Genomic DNA, 19,541 nt, shown 5'->3' with positions numbered 1-19,541 from the left:
TCTGCTTTACCATTTTCATGCCATTGATTATGAAAACAGGTTAAAGATACAAAAATGTATATACAGTATACTATTACACTATACAGTTGTATACAATTCACTACACTATACTACACTATAATACACAATACTACACTATACTATACTACATTACGCTATACTGTACCACACCACACTATACTATACTACACAACACTACACTATACTACCTATACTACACTACACTACACTATACTAAACTATACTATACTACACCACACTAGACTACACTACAATATACTGTACACAGTATATTACTGTGTAATGTGTAACCACTATACTATACTATATTATAGTATACTATACTATACACTGTATAGTGTGTATCGATTCTACACTTCTATACTACACTATCCTATACTTTACATTACACTATACTGTACCACAGCACACTATACTATACTACACAACACTACACTACACTATACTACCTATACTACACTATACTACACCACACTAGACTACACTACAATATACTATACACAGTATATTACTGTGTAATGTGTAACCACTATACTATACTATACTATACTATACTATACTATACTATACACTGTATAGTGTGTATCGATTCTACACTTCTATACTACACTATACTATACTTTACATTACACTATACTGTACCACACCACACTATACTATACTACACAACACTACACTATACTATACTATACTACACCACACTAGACTACACTACAATATACTATACACAGTATATTACTGTGTAATGTGTAACCACTATACTATACTATATTATACACTGTATAGTGTGTATCGATTCTACACTTCTATACTACACTATACTATACGTTACATTACACTATTACATCTATTAATCTTTATATTATTCTTTATATTAACCTTTTGTTCTATGTTTATGTTCTGTAAAGCTGCTTTGAGACAATGACAACTGTAAACAGCATCGATTGTACACTTCTATGCTATGCTATGCTATACTATACTATACTAATTTTTCTGCATTATACAACACTTACCTCTATTAAACTTCACTTTATGTTTCTTTACTGTACCATAATACACTTTTCAGCACTATACTATGATACACCTTCAATGCATTATTTATTATCTATATAATAGTTATATTATAGTATAAAAACAAAAATAATAACAATAATAATAGTTTTTTTTGTGTATTTGCAAGATCATTTAAATTATTAATATTTTAAAAATATATTATAATATATAAATATAATAATATAATAAATATTAATAATATAATAAAAAACATTAGTTTTAGATTGTTATTATTAGTAATTATTAGAATTATTAGAAATAATAGATTATTAGATAAGACTGTGAAAGGTAATTATTAATTATAGTAACATTATTATATAAATATAAAATATAAATATAAACATAAATGAGGGAACATATACTAGATATATAGGATATAGAAAGGTATTTCTGCTCTCTAGTCTAAAGTTTGTGGATGACACGATTGTAGTGGGTCTCATCACCAACAATGATGAGACCCACTACAGTCGTGTCATCCACAAACTTCATGAAGAGGTTGGTGTTGTACTTTGGTGTGCAGTCATGGGTCAGCAGGGTAAAGAGCAGGGGGCTGAGCACGTATCCATAGTGACCCCTGTTCTCAGTGTGATGGTGCTGGATGTGTTGTTACTGACCCAAACAGCCTGTGGTCTCCCCTTGAGAAACACAAGCAGCCAGGTACACAGTGAGTTGCTCAGGCCCAAATGGTCCAGTTTCTATATTAACTGTTGCGGAATTATCATGTTGAATGCTGAGCTAAAGTCTATGAACAGCATTCTCACATATGATTTTTTTCTGTCAAGATGGGTAATTGTTGTATGGAGAGCAGTGGAGACTGCATCATCAGTGGACCGGTTGGTCCGATATGCATATTTGAAGGGGTCCAGTGGGGACGAGAGGGTTGATTTGATGTGTTGCGGGACTAACCATTCAAAGCACTTCATAATGATGCGTGTCAGTGCAACTCCTGGTACTGAAGTTATCTTTTTAGTGTACTGCTTTTTGGCTTTCTTGATGCCACAAGACAGGTTGACTCTGGCTGTTCTGGTCTAGGCCAGCATTGTCACCGGCTCTGAAGGCAGCGTTACAGGCCCTAAGTAGTTTGTAGACCTTTTCTGTCATACATGGTTGCTGATTAGATCATGTGGTGATGGCCATTCCGTTACATCATCAATGCATTTGGTGATGTATTCAGTGACTAAGTTTGTGTATTCCTGGATGTTGATGTGCTGGTTGTAAGTGGCTGCATGCTTGAACATACCCCAGTCTGTGGTGTCAAAGCAGTCCTGCAATGCTGAGGAGGCACCTTCTGGCCACACTTGAACCTGTCTCTGATCTTGTGACTTTCTCATTTGGTCTGTATGATGACATTAGCATAACAGTGATGTGATCAGAGAGGCCAGGGTGGGGGATGGGTGAGACTTTGTTTACTCCTCTGTGGGTTGTGTAAACCAGGTCCAAGATATTATTACCCTTTGCTGGAAAATCAATATGTTGATGTATTTTTGCAAGCACAGACTTGGGGAAGCATGACTGAAATCCCCAGAAAAGATGAGAAGTGCCCCATTCTGGTGGTTGTTTTTTGAGCACATGGGGATGTAAACAGCGATACAACAATATGGTAGAATTTTCCCTTGGTAGATAGAAGGGTCATCACTTCACCATCATGAACCAGTGGTGAACGGTATCTGAAGACTACCACAGCATGACAGCACGATTCATTGATGTAAACATAAAACCCAACACTTGTGTCACTTGTCTCCTTCAACCAAGGCTCTGTCCACTTGATAGCACGTTTGCCGGTCGAGTTGAATGGAGTCCAGAATGCTATAGTTAAGAGACAGCAATCTCTCATGGTCCTCTAGATCAGGGGTCTCCAATCTTATCCGGAAAGGGCCGATGTGGGTGCAGGTTTTCATTCCAACCAAGCAGAAGCCACACCTGACTTGTTTAATCAGTTGTTCTTTGCTTTTAGAAGACACTGGTGTGGCTTCTGCTTGGTTGGAATGAAAACCTGCACCCACACCGGCCCTTTTCAGATAAGATTGGAGACCCCTGCTCTAGATCTAGATCTAGGCTAAATCTGAGGAGTCGTATGTGGTCCATCTTATTTTCTTGGTAACAAGCATTGGCTAGAACAATAGATGGAATTGTCAAAAGAATGGTCTACAGTGTTTAGTTTGAAAGATGGCTAGCAGAGACTCACGGTTGTATATATGCCTTGAGATAGACAAACCCATAAACACGACGACTGACATCAGGATAAACTGTACCTCCAGGACAGAAAGGAGCCGCTGCATCCACACATGCTGCCACCACCAATAACAATGTGTGTAGTAATAATAATTATTCTTTATTTATTTTTCGAACGGCACCGCCTGCAGTTCCCCTTCCGACCTGCCAGAGGGAACCCCTTACCTGAATACTAGGACTTCCAGGATGCTGCCCAGCACTTCCGGGGTACCATTATTTAAGATCTTATTGTTAAATATTGTCTGGTTTACACGATTCTGAGTAGTGTTATTTCTGTATTTACTTTCGTTGTGTATTGACCTCTGCCTTTGTTTCATGGATTTACGTTTGCTATTGTGATTTGGATTTGTTTGCTGTTCTGGTGGATTTACTGGTTTAGGGACTATTTTGCCTGTTTATGCCACTACATTTACTGCCTGTTGCTACTACTGTGTTTGCCCTGTGTTTATTCTAATACATCTGCAAACCACCTCCATCTCACATATCTATTACTTTTGTATTTGCTTTACTAACTCTCACTCTCACTCACTCATTTTCTACCGCTTATCCAAACTACCTCGGGTCACGGGGAGCCTGTGCCTATCTCAGGCGTCATCGGGCATCAAGGCAGGATACACCCTGGACAGAGTGCCAACCCATCGCAGGGCACACACACACACACTCTCATTCACTCACGCAATCACACACTACGGACAATTTTCCAGAGATGCCAATCAACCTACCATGCATGTCTTTGGACCGGGGGAGGATACCGGAGTACCCGGAGGAAACTCCCGAGGCACGGGGAGAACATGCAAACTCCACACACACAAGGCGAAGGCGGGAATCGAACGCCCAACTCTGGAGGTGTGAGGCGAACGTGCTAACCGCTAAGCCACCGTGCCCCCCGTATTTGCTTTATATGTAAGAAATTTCAGTAAATCTTGAAAAGTGAAAATAATTCAAGCTTTTGTGCTTTTGACTGTTAGGCCCCAAAAAGGAATCTTTAATTATTCATTGATTTAGTCATTACCTGGAGACACTTACAGTACCTGTATCCCCAGCACAGCATAGATGAGAAACTCTGACACATCACCTGCCTCAGAGTTTATCTCTCTGTTATTTCCCATAAAGCATTGGGAAAACTGGAGGGAAATTTTTTTCTCTGTGTCTGACGGCCTGTATTGTGGCACTGAGTTTAACTGCCTCTCTTTCGCTCTGATTTGCTCTGCTGGGGCTGATAAGTCCACCATCTGGAGTACTGCGCTCCTTTATAAACACCATCACACTGTTTACTGTGTACACAAATCACCATGCCTCTCGTACCGTGGGATCCCACTGGAGCTCACCTGCTGGGAAATGGTGTTGCGCAATCCCCTGGACTATATACTTCATAAACCGGTGGGGGTTGGAGTGAGCGGTGGGGGAGGGGGGACTGAGCGCAACAGTTTGGTGAGGACAGATTAAAATAAGACTTTATAGAATAAATTAATGAGAGAATGGAAACATAGACAGACATCGTCAGATAGAGAGACAGACAAGTGGGGTAGATTAGATGGGTGGATAGATAGATAGATAGATAGATAGATAGATAGATAGATAGATAGACTGAATGATTTACAGGTGAAAATAAGGAAGGAGAGAGAAGGAGAGAGGGTTGGACATATAGATTATAGATGGTTGGATGGACAGACAGATGGACGAACCTATGGGTGGATGAATGGAAGAAAGAAAGAAATGGACTTAAAGGTTGATAGGGTGGATGGACAGACAGATAGGGATAGATAGATAGATAGATAGATAGATAGATAGATAGATAGATAGATAGATAGATAGGCTAAAGGATAGAAAGAAAGAAATCACTAAACAGCCAAAATAAACAGTAATAAAAAAACAAAAAAATAACTGATTCTGTCATTGACTCCAGTGCGAAAGTTGAATGATGTTGTTCCATGCTGTTACTCGGTGAAGGACGTTGTCCCGCCTCTGTCCTGAGTACTGAGAGAAGACAAACATATTTCACATATTATGAAGTTGTTGGTTTCAAATCATCTTTAAACGATATTTTTATAAAGGAATTATAATGTGATTAAATAGTGAGCTGACTGTTGTCTAGGTACCTGGTTAGTACCAACATGCTAGCTCAGTGCGCAAGACATGAGAGCCAGGTCCTTAACCCTCACCTGCTCAGCTGTAGAAATGTGATAAATGGAAGTTTGCTCCGGATAAGCATCTGCCAAAATGACATAAATGTAAACACACAAACACACACACACACACACACACACAACTAACACTCATAAACTAATTAATAGAAAAATAATAATAATTAGTATTTAGCGAAAGGGTGCATCACAGTTTCTCCTAAATGCTCACAAAAAACATTAATGATAGTAATAATAATAATAATAATAATAATAATAATAATAATAATAGTAATAATAATAATAGTAATAACAATAATAATAATGATGACTGATGATAGCTGATGTGTATAATATAGTTAATATGAGACAGAGACACACAACACCGTTAGTGCAGGCGCTGTGGGAAACATTTGCATGATTGGCACAGAGATATAGGGGAATCCACACAGGGCTGAGTGTGTGTGTGTATGTGTGTGTGTGTGTGTGTGTGTGTGTGTGTATAAAAGCACAGCAGGTGTACGTTACAGGTGACTCTCTCTGCTCTTCACTGGATTTTAGCTGCTGATTTTGTTCATTCCATTTCATTCTGAGGTCCTAACACGGTAACATGGCATACACACACACTAACACACACACACTAACACACACACACACTCATTTTTATTCACAATTTATATGCAGTGTGTGTGTGTGATATATGTAAAAAAATAAGTCATTTAGTTTTTCATTTAAACTGATATTAAATCTATATTCACGTTGTTATAACAAAATGTTTTGCCATGTAATAAATTTATTCTTTAATCGATTAACATTTAAACTGCATCTTCATTTCAATTTAATCTTAACATTTATTAAAACACATTCATTAATCTCACAATTTATTTAGCATTTGTGATAACGTGTCATTTCGCGCTTGTCATTTCCTGTATTTTAGAGTTTTGTACAATTGTTCATTGTAAACAATTCTATTTAAAAAAAAATCATCGATTCATTAATAACATTACAGCAGTTGATACTTCAGTTTTATTTATTTATTTATTATTCATATTTCTTCAGTAAACCATTAGAAATATAGTATAATCGTAACAATTAATATTTACCAGTTTATTTATAATAAATATTATCACATGCTGTAGCTTAACATTTACACAGAATTAGTTCAATACAAATGAATTTCAATTCGATTTATATATTTTATTTTATAATTATAACTTCATATTTATTTAGATGTAACATGATCATTAATTTGATGTTAGGTACACATTAATCTTGATCTCGATTGATTGATTGATTGATTGATTGATTGATTGATTGAATAAAATTGCTTTATCCTTGACTCGTGTTCAGTTCAAGGTAAATGAATAAATTAACATTTATTTGTATATATTTATTAGTGTCGTGTCAATGGGGACCAAATGTCCTCACAAGTAAAAGTGTGTGAGATGCAGTGTTCTGCTCTTCTATATGAAATGTGTCATGTTGAAATCTCTCTATGAGGACCAAATTTCTCTATAATAACTATTTTAATCTTGTAGGAAATGCCTTTCATTCCAATGCAGTTTTTCTTAGCGTGAATGAGGTTCAGGTAAAGTTTAGGGTTAAGTTAGGATTTAAGGTTTGGGTTAGTGTTGAGATAGGGCTGTGGTGTTTGGGTTTGAGCTCGATTTAGGGTTAGGGTTAGATTTTGTGTTAGGTTTGGATTTAAGGTTGGAGTTGATATAGGATTGTGGTTAGGGTTAGAGCTTGATTTAGGGTTAGGGTTAGATTTTGTGTTATGTTTGGATTTAAGGTTGGGGTTGATGTAGGGTTGTGGTTAGGGTTAGAGCTCGATTTAGGGTTAGAGTTAGATTTTGGGTTAAGTTTGGATTTAAGGTTGGAGTTGACTGTGGATTATGGTTAGCTTGGTTTTAGGTTCAGAGCTAGATTCAGGATTTGGGTTAGATTTAAATTTAGGTTCAGGGTTAGGGTTAGATTTACTGTTGGGGTAGAGTTGATATACTGTAGGGTTGTGGTTAGCTTGGTGTTCAGGTTAGAGTTAGATTTAGGTTTAGGGTTAGGTTTAGGTTTAGGGTTAGATTTGGATTTAATGTTAAGGGTTGATATAAGGTTGTGGTTAGATGGTGTTGGGGTTATAGCTCGGTTTATGTTTAGGGTATCTGTGATAGGTAGCATGATTCCACTATCACAACAATCCATTACATGCTTAAATCAGGTAAGGTATTAGCGTAAATGTTAGAAATAGGTTCAGTTTTATTTGTTGTTGTTAGAAAGTTAGGGTTAGGTTTAGATTTAGGTGCTACATTAAGGAGTTATGTTTAAGGTTAGATTCAGGTGTTTAACCTATCTGCAAAGGGGCAGGAGGTTTCATTGTCATCTAGCAGAAGACACATCTAATTCCTCCTGATTATACCTGGCTTTAAATAAACGATCAGGTGTGGCTTCTGCTTGGTTGAAATGAGCCTACACCCAAGGACCGTCCCTTTACATATAAGATCAGACAGATCTGGGGTTCAAGTTAGGGTTAGATTTAAGGTTAGTTTCAGAGTTAGGAATAGTATTAGATTTTGAGTTATGGTGAAAGCACAGCATTAATTAACAAATCAGTGGAGATAACTCACAAAGACAAAATCACAAACTGTGTGTGTTTGTGTGTGGGTGTGTGTGTGTTTTAGGGGCGTTTCACAGCATACAGCATGTTGGCCAGCCTCGAACCAGTGAGTCGCATTTTTACCTCATTTGTATTTATAACTTATTTATACAGAACATTTAAAAACAATCATTTTGACAAAAAAAAGTGGCATATAACTATTTTAGAATGTTCAATATTTAATGCAATGTTTTTTTCTCTCATTGTGAAGAATATTAAAGAGAATGACTTTATTCAAGATTTTTGTTCTTTGTATGGATGATTGATGGCCAATGATCTCTCGATAAGAACAATATCTCTAAAATACTTCTATATTCTTTACTTTTACTAAAGAGGTCCAGGTGAGAACCAAGAATACATTATCGTTTTTTTGCATATTAATAATAAGGTAAGCGATTTAGGGAATGGGATCTCCAAAATATCCTCAAGAAAGACTGCCACTTGAGATCCCACATGTTCCTGATTGTATCATTCAAATTGTTCTTCTAAAGCCAAAATAGACTGATATTCTGAACTTGTCATGACCAGCAGAAGAGAAACAGTCCCTTAGCATTATGCTACCACCACCATGCTTCACCGTGTTCTTTCCGTTTTTGTTCTTGTCCTTTCATAAAATTTTTGATGGACGTCCTGTTCTCGCCCCTTGCCGATGATGTCCTTCATGCTGTTCCATGGGACTTCTAACGTTTTGGAAATTCTTTTGTTTCTCTGTTCTTATAAATACTTTACAACGATGAGATCCTGTACACACATTGTAAGCTCTTGGTGGATCGTGGCTTCAGCAGATGATAGAAGAAGCAGCAGATCTGTATGATCAGGTTTATGATTATTACTTTTAAACACGAGATTGTAACGCAATTCAATTAAATTACAAAAAACTGCCATTTTTAAAAGGACCTCTAATGAACATATGGACATTTATATTATACAGCATAGAAGAATACTGCAAAGGCAATACATCTAAACCTCTCCTCATTCAGGTTTATTATTCTCGTTATTTATGTCTTTTTACCCTCTTTTTTGTCGTGGCCACGAACGCTGTAACAATGTACAGGAAAAAATGTTGTATACTTTATTACTGTTTTCCACTGACACGTAGCTGGATATGGGATCGCTATGAACAAAGACTGTATACACACAGCATTTACAAAGCAAATTATACACACACTATTATAAACACTTTTTTTCTGGAATACAAATGAAGGCTGCTCTTTGTGTATTAATGTGTGTGTGTGTGTGTGTGTGTACCGATGCAAATATGTGCCTCTGGTGAAGAGGTTTCTCTTTTCATGCACTTCTTAAATGCTGTTACACTCATTTTGTAACTGTGTCTAATTAACATGGAGGATTAGTCTTGAGTACAACACACACACGCACACACAAATCCACACAAAAACACACACACAGAATTACAGCCTTTGGGAACAAAAACCCCAATTAGTTATTTATATACTACTTCAATCTTTGCTTAATATTTACTTTTTAAATGATTTTAAATGTATTTATTTATTTATTTGCTTCATTTGTTTATTTATTCCTTCATTCATTTCTAAGTAATCAAAGTTAATCATTGTGTGTTTGTTTGTCCCACAGATCCGCTACCTGCAAGAACTTCATCCTCAGGATCCTTCAAGCGGAGGAATGGACCTGGACGTGATAGACGAGTATCTTAAAGAACAGACCAGACAAAACATCCAGACCCGGACAGAGGAAAGTCTTCTAGCAGGTTAGTGAGAAAAAAGAGCCTGAATAAAAGATTCGCAGTAGACGTGGAAAGCTTTATTTGTTTATTTAAAACAATCAAAACAATAAAAAAATGATTAAAGAATGAAGCAGCCAAACAACCTCAGACTAGCGCCCCCTTCTGTCTGCAACAATAAAAATAAACACAGAAATAATATCATTATCATTTATATAAAATATCTCCCACTTCCATAATCGTCCATTACAAGCAATTATTAAACGTTCGGGTGGGAGTTAAGAAGGTTAAGGCGAGATGTTAATCTTATATCTCAACATGATATAATTCGATTCTCTTGTGTAGTCACTATTCAACAACTGAAGTGATATAGTATAATATCATACGAATAATAATTATCAGTATGTTATACAAAATGATACGATACGATAAATGATATGATACGAAAACAAAAACAAACAAAAAAATAGCAAAAGATTTCTCTGTCCTTTTTCGACTCACGATCGTTTTCGATGCTTACAAAAATTTTATCAGTGTAAGACTTTTAACAATGGATTCTGTCACAAAGCAGCTTTACAGATATATACTGTATAAATGCAGGAAATAAATACATTTAACATTTAACATTTTACATAATACATCAGATCTGTCACATACATTTCGCACGAAAACACACCCTGTTTATGTTTAAACCCCATCCACACCCTAACAGTCTGAAAATAATAAATCTAGGAAGTTTTCTTTGTCATTTATACAAACCATCAGCAAGAAAAACTGAACTCCAAACTGAATTGTTTATTAATATGTTTAAATCTTTCTTCTTGTAACTGATCAGTGACACCACATCCTGATGGATAAAGCCACGTTTTTAGCCTTAAATACTTTGATTTTCTATATGAATATCCTGTTTCCTGTTTAAAAGGAATAACTGCTTAATAATTAATTGCTGAATAATTAATATTATATTAAGCATATAAAATGTAGATTTTCTTACTTTACAAATTTCATAAACGTACATTGAAATTTTTCGATTTGTGTGCTAAAAAATTATGCTAAAAAACATGAAGACTCCTAATGTCGCATGAGGAAGGTAGCGTGTAAAAAAATCTTATTTTAAAAAATAAAAGCATCATTAAAAACAATATCAATATTAAAAAAGTCCAAATTAAAAACAACAACATTTTCTACACTTTAAGTGTTTATTTAAGGCGGCTAGATCTCTAGTACCTGGTACGCAGCTAGAAATTTTTAAAAATTAAGGGGAAGAAAGTTTAAAGAAATTCAACATAACCTAAAAAACATCCACTTTGAAGAAACTGTCCCCAAAAAAAAAAAAATTTAAATGACTTTTTATGATTTTATATTTTTATCTGTAAAAGTTCTAATTTAAAGTCTTTTAACTCCACCCCCCAGGGTAATGTTTGGGGTTTGGGGGCGCTTGACTGTATAAATATGATAAAATGTAAGTCTCTCTGGATAAAAGCGTCTGATAAATAACAAAAACAAATTTTTAAATCTTAAAAAAGGATCGAATGGTTTTGATCTTTCATTCATTTAATCTAGATCTGGAAAAATCTGGGCTAGTCCTGCTCTTGGACATGAGAACATCTGTATTGAATACAGCCCTAAGATTGTGGTACATTTAGTCTACATGACTTACAACAGTGCCAGAGTTTGTACTCGATGACAACACAACAGTGGCTCTCTGGGAATCCTACAATTTAAACACACAAACCTCCTGAGCAAACTGTTCAGAATTTCTAATTTAATTTCTAATCTGATTTGGTGAAGAAGATCTAAGAACTAAAAGGATATCAGAGCAGCTCTGTCTGTAGATCCGACTGCAAGGAAAATCACAGGTTTATATGAATGCGCTGTGTAATAAGTTATGGTTGCTATAGTAACAGCTCATTTACATGGTCTTTGTTTATACGGACTGTGGAGTTTGTGATTTGCAAACTGTTTTGTATATGTGACACAACATGAAGTGGAACTGAGAACAGGGAAAAGTATGACATTCGTTAATATATTAAGAATGAATTAATAATTTAAAAAAAAGAAAAGACATTTTTGTATAGGTAATAATGCTAATTAAGTATATAAGTATATAATTATAAATAATCCAGGAACATTACACTAATAATAATTAATAAGAATTTAGAGCATTTAAGTGAATATATCTATATCTCTGTAATATAGTTCATTCACATCAAGCAAATGAAAAGACGACACAGGGTTACGCTACATAAAGACGACACAGGGTTACGCTACATAAAGACGGCACAGGGTTACGCTACATAAAGACGACACAGGGTTACGCTACATAAAGACGGCACAGGGTTACGCTACATAAAGACTGCACAGGGTTACGCTACATAAAGACAGCACAGGGTTACGCTACATAAAGACGACACAGGGTTACGCTACATAAAGACGACACAGGGTTACGCTACATAAAGACGACACAGGGTTACGCTACATAAAGACGACACAGGGTTACGCTACATAAAGACGGCACAGGGCTACGCTACATAAAGACAGCACAGGGCTACGCTACATAAAGACGGCACAGGGCTACGCTACATAAAGACGACACGGCTTCATAAAAACGACATAGGGTTACGCTACATAAAGACGACACAGGGCTACGCTACATGAAGACGACACAGGGCTAAATAAAGACGACACAGGGCTACGCTACATGAAGACGACACAGGGCTACACTTCATGAAGATGACACAGGGCTACATAAAGTCAACACAGGGCTACGCTACATGAAGACCACACAGGGCTACATGAAGACGGCACAGGGCTATGCTACATAAAGACGGCACAGGGCTACGCTACATAAAGTCAACACAGGGCTACATAAAGATGACACAGAGCTACATAAAGATGACACAGGGCTACACTACATAAAGACGACACAGGGCTACATGAAGACAACACAGAGCTACATAAAGACGAAACAGGGCTACGTTACATAAAGACAACATGGGGCTACGCTAGATAAAGATGGCACAGAGCTACGCTACATAAAGATGGCACAGAGCTACATAAAGACGACACAGGGCTACACTACATAAAGACGACACAGGGCTACATGAAGACAACACAGAGCTACATAAAGACGAAACAGGGCTACGTTACATAAAGACAACATGGGGCTACGCTAGATAAAGATGGCACAGAGCTACGCTACATAAAGATGGCACAGAGCTACATAAAGACGACACAGGGCTACACTACATTAAAACGAAATAGGGCTACATAAACACGACACAGAGCTACATAAAGGCAACACAGAGCTACATAAAGGCGACACAGGGCTACGCTACATAAAGACGACACAGGGCTACGCTACATAAAGACGACACAGGGCTACGCTACATTAAGACGACACAGGGCTACGCTACATAAAGACGACACAGGGCTACGCTACATTAAGACGACACAGGGCTACATAAAGATGAAACAGGTCTGCGTGAAGATGGCACAGGGCTAAGCTACATAAAGTCGATACATGGCTACATAAAGACGGCACAGGGTTACACTACATAAAGACGACACAGGGCTACGCTACATAAAGACGACACAGGGCTACGCTACATTAAGACGACACAGGGCTACATAAAGATGAAACAGGTCTGCGTGAAGATGGCACAGGGCTAAGCTACATAAAGTCGATACATGGCTACATAAAGACGGCACAGGGTTACACTACATAAAGATGACACAGGGCTACATAAAGACGGCACAGGGCTACGCTACATAAAGATGACACAGGGCTACATGAAGACAGCAAAGCAACTACTGTATAAAGTATATCTAATTACTGATGAATGTAAAAAATCAATCACAACAGTACAATATTTATAAATTACAGATGATGTCACAATGGCGATGGCATGGCTTAGATTTAACACCCTAATGCAGGGATAAAGACGAATCATGGTTTATTAGACGAAAACGTAACAAAAGATGACTTAAATTGAACAAACATGATATGAAACAAAATATAAACACAACAGGAGACAACAGAAAATATAGAAACAGGTGAACTCATACAAGACATAATCACATGACGATAACAAAAACACACGTGCCAGCGTCCCCCAGTGCTCCGGCAGGGCACAGGCCCAGTCTCTGGCAGCAGACTACAGGAGATTCTGACTGCTGTGAATATGTTTGCACTAGTAGCTGCACCGGAGAGAGTCAGGACTCAGTTGTCTTTCAGTTGTGAGATGTATGTTTTTCTCTTTGTTGATAACCTTTTCAAATTTTAGCTGCTTTTTAGATGAACACTTGGGGCATCTCAGAGAGCAGAAATGGATTTGATCTCAATGTTTAGTATTGTAGAGAAAAACAGAAATACTTATAAAACACGACAAATTTTTAGTCTAAATCTAAAATTTTTTAGACTAAAATTTTTTAAGACCCAAATTTTTTAAGACCCAAATTTTTAGTCTAAAAGTCCTAAATGTCTACTTTCATATGAGCTCCATATTAACACTACTGTGGAGTGAGACGTTCTATCTATCTATCTATCTATCTATCTATCTATCTATCTATCTATCTATCTATCTATCTATCTAACAAACAACAACAAAAACAGGCAGAATTTTTATGGTATATACATTATCTGTTTTATTATCTTTTAGTGTGTTTTTGTTTTTGTTACACTATCTAGTCCTGTAATACTGGAGTGCCATTATTTAATCTCAGTGCCTCACCACAGCACTACGATCAGCATCAGCTGTTTTAAACGTGCCATAATAGTCAAATCGAAGAGAATAATATTGATAGTTGAACGAAAAGTTTCTTGTGTAGTGTTGAAGCGATCACCTGTGCTGTAGATACACCGTGTTAGCTTGTACTGTATGTTCGCAGCAAGCTAATAATTAGTAGCAAGTTTGTTATTATGATTAATGTTTGTTTGTGCACTAACTGTTCGGAAAATCAGCAGAAAACAGTTGGTCGTGTCCGTTTGCCTACGAGTGGCCGTACAGAGGGACGGTGGGGGCAGAAAACACATGCTGTGAAACAGAGCAGAGTCAACAACAGCAGGTGTGGATGAATCTATCCAGCTATAATGAGTTGGTATGTACTGGTACTGTCCTCCTAAATCACACACACACACACACACACACACACACAGAGTTCACAGTTATGAGTTAGACTCTCTATTTATCATTTACAACTTTTTTTGGCTCAATGTGTGTGTGTGTGTGTGTGTGTGTGTGTGTGTGTGTGTGTGTGTGTGTGTGTGTGTGTGTGTGATTTAGGGAGGACAGTACCAGTTTGATCCCCCTCCCTGCAGTGACACAGATTCACACTCCTCCAGTTCGGGGTATCAGGAGTTCCCTCCGTCTCCTCCCTTGCACTCACACACCACTTCTCTCTCGGGTCAGTCTACTCACATCTCACCGAATTAAAGATAAAAAAAAAAAAAAGAAACAAATGTCCACAAACTTCCACACAGCAGCTAGTCATTATGTCTCTCAGAGGGTTAACATACCAACTGACAAAGACACAGGAAAAACATTTCATTTACACTTGTGCTCAGTTATATATGAGAACAGTAATAAATGACTAATTTATGCAGAAATAATGTGGAATCATTTGTGGAATATTACGAATTCAAATTGTGCATGTGAATGCTAAAAAGAATTATTCATGTGACAAAATCGCATCTAAAAAAAAAATGACACCCCACGTCTTACCTGTGAATCAACAAAAGAAAATAAGTTAATTCCATGTGAGGAAAAATCATCTGAAAATTCGTGAATCGTGTAAAGAATCAAACAGAAATGAATGAATCATTTGGAAAAAATACAGATGGAAATAAATGAATTATGCATGTGGAAGTAAATAAGTAATAAATGAATCATTTGAAGATAAGAGAAAAATAATATGTGAAATTTAGAAATTTATCATTTGGACATAAATAAAGCATATCATGGGAATCATATAAAATCACTTTCAGAAAGGATTGAGTCATGTGAAAAATCACTTGGTAATAATTGGTTTGTTGAAAAAAAAATTTACCGGTGAAGAATGACGCATGAAAAAAAAGAATCAAGTGAAAAATGATGTGTGAAGATAAATGAATCATATGAAGAATCACGTGTGAAAATAAATGGATCATGTGAAGAAAAACACTGAAATAAATAAGTCAAATGAGTCAAATCGTGTGAGGAATGATGTAAAGATGAATCATGAATCATGGAAAATATAAAGCGTCTAAATATTTCATATGTGAATCATTTTGATGCGACTCTTCTGTACTCTTCTGGACTCGTATAGTTTTTTTTAATCATTTTTTTAAGACGAGACGCTTATAGTGTGTTTGTGTTTCAGCAGGTAAAAGGAAGGAGCGTCTATTCCAGTTCCTGTATGAGATGCTGCAGACGCCTCACATGCGCAGTTGCATCTGGTGGGTTCAGTCGGCAAATGGTACATTTCAGTTCTCGTCACAAAACAAAGAGAAGCTCGCCGAGATGTGGGGCAAGCGCAAGGGCAACCGGAAAACCATGACGTATCAGAAGATGGCACGTGCTTTGCGTAACTACTCACGCACCGGAGAGATCTATAAAGTGAAGCGCAAACTCACGTATCAGTTTACCGAGAGAACGCTCAGGGGGCTTCACAACAACGCACAGAAATTCACCCAAATCTAACTGTAGCAACAACAGAATAAAAATCTAATCCCTTTGATGTGGGACAACAACCTGAATAAATACTGAGTATTTGTAGTGAATTTGAGACTCATAATTTTGCTCAAATTATCCATATTGATCGAATCTAAAAAAAAAATGACAGAAATATTTTGTGATTCAAAGGAATTGTTTTTTCTTCACCCTCAGCATAAATACAAATCTCACAAAACACAATAAATAATCGTAACTTTAAACAAGGACGCGTTTACAGTGTACCTTAAAAAAACGAATAGTACCTGAGCAGTACCTTTTTTCTGACAGTGTTTGTAAATCTGAGGATTGTCATGTTGCTTTTAGCTACGTTCTAGTAGTGCAACTGTATAGCAGTATAGTAGAAAGTAAAAAGTGACTTCTTTATTTTTTTTTTTTTCATTAAAATTGTAATGTTTCTACTTTTGGGTTTCGGTCAATCGCATGTAAATCTGAGAATTGTTGTCCAAATGCACCGTTTAGTTTGTAATGAAATAAATATCATTTCAATAATAATTTTCATGGGAAACTATTTTATTCACTCGTTCATTTGTGAAACTTTTGCTCAAAGGTCTTTAACATAAATCTGTGAAGTTCCAGCTACAAAGATCAAAAAAGATTATTTATTCATTCATTTAACTGAATGGGGGGCGGGGGGGGGGCATGGTGGCTTAGTGGTTAGCACGTTCGCCTCACACCTCCAGGGTTGGGGGTTCGATTCCCGCCTCCGCCTTGTGTGTGTGGAGTTTGCATGTTCTCCCCGTGCCTCGGGGGTTTCCTCCGGGTACTCCGGTTTCCTCCCCCGGTCCAAAGACATGCATGGTAGGTTGATTGGCATCTCTGGAAAATTGTCCGTAGTGTGTGAGTGTGTGAGTGAATGAGAGTGTGTGTGTGTGCCCTGTGATGGGTTGGCACTCAGTCCAGGGTGTATCCTGCCTTGATGCCCAATGACGCCAGAGATAGGCACAGGCTCCCCGTGACCCGAGGTAGTTCGGATAAACGGTAGAAAATGAATGAATAAATGAATGAATGAATGAATGAATTTAACTGAATGATGTTGTCCTGGTGAATTTTCATGTATTCATTCATTCAAGTTTATCTAGAGACTACCCCGATTTTATCATGAGTCTAACGGGAGTTATTCTAACCTGGGGTCTACCGGAAGTCTAAATAAAGTCTATGTAGAGTCTGTTTACAAGATATCTGGAGGCTATTTAGACTCTACCTCAAGAGTCAAGAAGCTTTTATTGTGATTTCTACCATATATACTGTAGCTGTTGCAGTACACAGTGACATGAGAAAACGTTTCTCCAGGATCATGGTGCTACATAAAACAAAGACAGAGCTAAGGACTTAGTAAGTAGTCCTAGATACATAAAGTGCATCTGTGCAACCTGGTGCAAACAGTGCAGGACAAAAGACAATGCCAGACAAAAGACTATGGAGACCTGAAGTCTATCAAGAGTTTATATAGAGTTAATGTAGAGTCTGTTTAGAATTTATCTGGTGTCTATTTGGACTATATCTAGAATCTATTTAGAGTCTATCTAGAGTCAAGGTAGAATGTATGTAAACTCTATCTAGAATCTATTTAAGTCTATTTAGGGTCTGTCTAGAGACTATGTAGAGTCTATGTAGAGTATATTTAGAGTCTCTCTAGAGTCTATTTAGAGTCTATGTAGAGTTTATGTAGAATGTATTTAGAGTCTATTTAATCTCTATCTAGAATCTATTTAAAGTCTATTTATTGTCTGTCTGGAGTCTATCTAGAGACCACCGGTAGTCTATTTAGAATTTATCTGGGTGTTTATCTGGGTGTCTATCAGAAGTAATGGAAGAATACACTCTGGAAGTGATGGATGTCAGTCTATCACAGAGCACCACACACACACACACACACACACACACACAGTTTTTACAGTTAATCCACTCCACTGACATGTTCGAATGATAAAAACTGGTAGAAATCCACAGACCCAGGAGTAACGACAGGGCATCAGCAAAACTACAGGCATCAACACTTTGTTGAAAAGAATCTGATGCCATAAATACACAGAACATGTTGAATAAATATTTTTAAAAAAAATCTAAAGTTATTTTGTTTTGAAATTAAGTGTTAAGTGTTTTGAAATTTCCATTAAACTCATACAGAAATAAAAACAAAAGCATAAGAGCTTTTCAAAACAGCCTAAAGCCTAAAGTCTGAAGTCACACACACACACACACACACACACACACACACACACACACACACACACACACACACACACATACTCACATACACACACACGCACATGCAAAGTATATGTACACAGGACAACTGTCACTTTAACAGAACAGTTAATGATTCATAGATGTTCTGTCAACGTTTTTCACAGAATACACCTAACTATTCATTTCATCAATTATTCATTTTATTATATTCTATAGTGAGAAGTGAGATTAATTAATAATGTACAAAATGAAACTCTGTAGAGTTTTGTTTAATTTTTAACTTTTAAAAATTCACTCTGCTACTTTTTACTAAGAGTCTTCAGAGATAGATACTGTAGATAGATAGAAAGATAGATAGATAGATAGATAGATAGATAGATAGATAGATAGATAGATAGATAGATAGATCAGCTAATCCTACTTTTCTTCTCTTTTTTATTTTTTTTTTCAATTATTATCAGCTCTGAAATCGTCTAAAAGTGTTTGAACTGATTAAGAATGTTTTTTTATTAGTATTAATTGTACTAAATCAATAGAATTGAAGTGTATGTAGCTTTAAATACATGCACCCAGAACAGATATGCATGTGTTTGTGTGTGTGTGTGTGTGTGTGTGTGTGTGTGTGTGTGTGTTTGTGTGAATGCTCCACAATGTCCACATGGTGTCAGTATAACTCAGTGAACTCAGCATCACTCCGATCAGCAGCGTTTCTTTAACATTCTGGAGAATTTTTTCTGCTTTTGGAAATTCCCAATTCCCAACCACGCATGTCGCTCATGTCTGGTATCATGTTAATAACAGGATTAATAAACCTATTAATTGTAGCTTTAAACAGATAAAAATATGTTACAGGAAGATAA

General features: G+C 36.7%; 1 protein-coding gene across 3 annotated transcripts; it reads left to right on the top strand.

The window, feature by feature from the left end:
- The first annotated feature begins 5,956 nt into the window (after positions 1–5,956).
- LOC132862645 (transcription factor PU.1) lies at positions 5,957–16,983 on the top strand. 3 transcript variants are annotated; one of them, XM_060894780.1, is made up of 6 exons: positions 5,957–6,034; positions 8,105–8,146; positions 9,673–9,805; positions 14,745–14,878; positions 15,064–15,184; positions 16,139–16,983. In XM_060894780.1, the coding sequence occupies exons 2-6, from the start codon at positions 8,126–8,128 to the stop codon at positions 16,456–16,458; spliced, it is 729 nt and encodes a 242-aa protein (XP_060750763.1). In that variant the 5' UTR covers positions 5,957–6,034; positions 8,105–8,125; the 3' UTR covers positions 16,459–16,983. The 3 variants fall into 3 exon arrangements, with proteins under 3 accessions (XP_060750763.1, XP_060750764.1, XP_060750762.1); XM_060894781.1 differs by having other exon boundaries at positions 14,742–14,878; positions 16,142–16,983; XM_060894779.1 differs by having other exon boundaries at positions 14,742–14,878.
- The last annotated feature ends 2,558 nt before the right edge of the window (positions 16,984–19,541 follow it).

Source organism: Tachysurus vachellii, chromosome 19 (genome assembly GCF_030014155.1).
Source record: "Tachysurus vachellii isolate PV-2020 chromosome 19, HZAU_Pvac_v1, whole genome shotgun sequence".
In the NCBI taxonomy this organism is placed as follows: domain Eukaryota; kingdom Metazoa; phylum Chordata; class Actinopteri; order Siluriformes; family Bagridae; genus Tachysurus; species Tachysurus vachellii.
This window is presented reverse-complemented; position numbering and strand designations above follow the sequence as displayed.

Excerpts from the sequence above, each read along its gene's own strand:
- LOC132862645 (XM_060894779.1), top strand. The coding sequence starts at position 8,126 with ATGTTGGCCAGCCTCGAACCA. Across the intron at positions 8,147-9,672 it reads TGTTGGCCAGCCTCGAACCA|ATCCGCTACCTGCAAGAACT; the intron begins GTGAGTCGCATT and ends TTTGTCCCACAG. Across the intron at positions 9,806-14,741 it reads AGAGGAAAGTCTTCTAGCAG|CAGAAAACAGTTGGTCGTGT; the intron begins GTTAGTGAGAAA and ends TCGGAAAATCAG.